Below are 1,878 nucleotides of genomic sequence, written 5' to 3' on the forward strand. Positions count from 1 at the left end.
GCCAGTTGATGCGGCAACTTTTGTAAAATGTCCTCCCAAGCGTTCCCTGTGAACGTGCCAGCCTGCCCTGCTCTTGCTGCTGCTGAACTGCCTGGAGCCCTCGTGCACTTGGCAGCGACGCGGGCCTCATGCTGCTGCGCACCAGTGCGGTTGGTCACAAACGCCGCGATGCCTGCACACAGTCAAGATGATTGGGCGGTGTGGGTGCGTTGGCAGGGGCTGCAGGCGCTGCACAATTTGTGCGTGCATTCACACGCCTGCGGATGTTTCTTTCCGAGCATGTGTTGTCTGCACGCGGGCAAATGTGCAAGGGTGCGAACACCTCCGCATGCGTGTGTGCGCCTGCAATGTGCCGATTAATGAATGCCGTTGCCCTCAGCGCTGCCGCATTGACATCGTCCCGCCTGGCTTGACACCAACACGGCTTGTTCGACTGCAGCTGCGCTGGCTGCAGATGCACATATCCCGAGTGCATCTGCAGATCCGACGAAACCAGCAGGTCCCACCACCCTGCCTGCACTCACGACCCTCACGGTGCGACAAATGCAAATTTCATACCAGGGCGCCTCCCGGCATTGGCCACGACCCGCCCTTGATCCCACTGCCGCAGCCCCGTCTCACCCATGGCCGTATAGAACCAGGTCCACGCGATGGGGAAAACCGCGTTCTGGGCGCGACAATCGGGGAGGGGAGCGCGCAGTCCAGTGAGTCTAGGCCGGCACCGCCGCGACGTCTGCGCCGATTGCAGCGGCGAACGAGGGCGTAATGCGCGGAGGTGATCGCGGGTGAGCAATCGTGGTCCTCACCGGCGGCGTCCAGGAGGGCTTCTGCAGCTTGGAATACCTGAGGCCGAGGCGGAGAGTCGGCACATGTCATGACAAGTATGCAGGCACACGTCCACCTGACGAGTTGCGCGACACACCTGCATCCCAAGGCAGCAAGGCCACGAGGTGCCCTTGCTGCAGCTGTGTTCCAGCCAGCCAAGGGCCGCACCAGTTAGGGACCTCGTCCTTTGTCAACAGCCCAATGGCAAAGCCGCCGCCAAGCGGCACGGCGAGGTTGACGACCTGCGCCGGTGGACGCGCTGCAGTGACATCCGGGGCGCACCGCCCCGCGCAGCATGGCACGCAGGTGTCCAGGCTGCGGCTTACGGCGTGAGGGTCACCATTGAAGCCTTTGTCTCACCAAAGAAATCGCGGCCCCCATGGTGACGCCTCGGTGCGTGAGCCTGCCAGTTGGTGGGGTTACTCGTCCCGATCTCGCGTCTGGGAACTTGATGATGCGCTTCTATTTTGCGCAATTCGAGATCCGATCGATTACTCGCGCTGTCCGCCAGCTGGGCAGTGCTGCAGGCGGCACCGTGCTGACTTGATCTCGATGCGATGGACGGAATCGGCCAACGGTCCCGGGCGGTCTCATTGGGTAGCAAGCGCGAGCCCGATTCGATAACGATTTCAACAGGATGATGCCAGGCAATGTCCAGGAAAGCGGATGCTCAGCACTCCTAATGGGGTGGTGTGTGCTGCGATGGCCATGGCGGCGTTGCTCAGTTGCTCAGTAGCAGCAACGGCAGTGATCAAAGCCGGTCGATTCCTCGAATGCGGGCAAACCACCGGCAATGGGTTGTGCTAAAGCTATTGCGAGAAAAGTAAACAATGCGTTCTTCAACAGCCGGGCACCGCGGCGTCGCTCTCGTCCAGCCGCGGCTTCTTGCGTGCTGCTGTGCTGCCGCCGCCAGCGCCGTCGTGCGCGCCCCCGCCGCCGCCCGCCGCGCCCTCCTCCGGCACAACCGCGAACCGGTCCGCCGGCGTCACCAGCGGCGCGTGCGCGGCCGCGGCGGGGTCGCCGCTGCCGGCCGAGCCCGCGGGCGCCGCGGCC

General features: G+C 63.7%; 1 protein-coding gene across 1 annotated transcript in view; it reads right to left on the reverse strand.

The window, feature by feature from the left end:
• Window positions 1–1,664: 1,664 nt before the first annotated feature.
• MNEG_9455 (putative E3 ubiquitin-protein ligase HERC1) overlaps window positions 1,665–1,878 on the reverse strand; it is a gene marked incomplete at both ends in the record, with an annotated part of 5,716 nt that continues 5,502 nt past the window's right edge. The window contains one exon of the mRNA XM_014042072.1: window positions 1,665–1,848. Coding sequence (XP_013897526.1) covers window positions 1,665–1,848 — 184 coding nt within the window. The remainder of the gene's footprint in view (window positions 1,849–1,878) is intronic.

The sequence above is a fragment of the Monoraphidium neglectum genome, assembly GCF_000611645.1.
Source record: "Monoraphidium neglectum strain SAG 48.87 unplaced genomic scaffold scaffold01943, whole genome shotgun sequence".
Lineage (NCBI taxonomy): Eukaryota > Viridiplantae > Chlorophyta > Chlorophyceae > Sphaeropleales > Selenastraceae > Monoraphidium > Monoraphidium neglectum.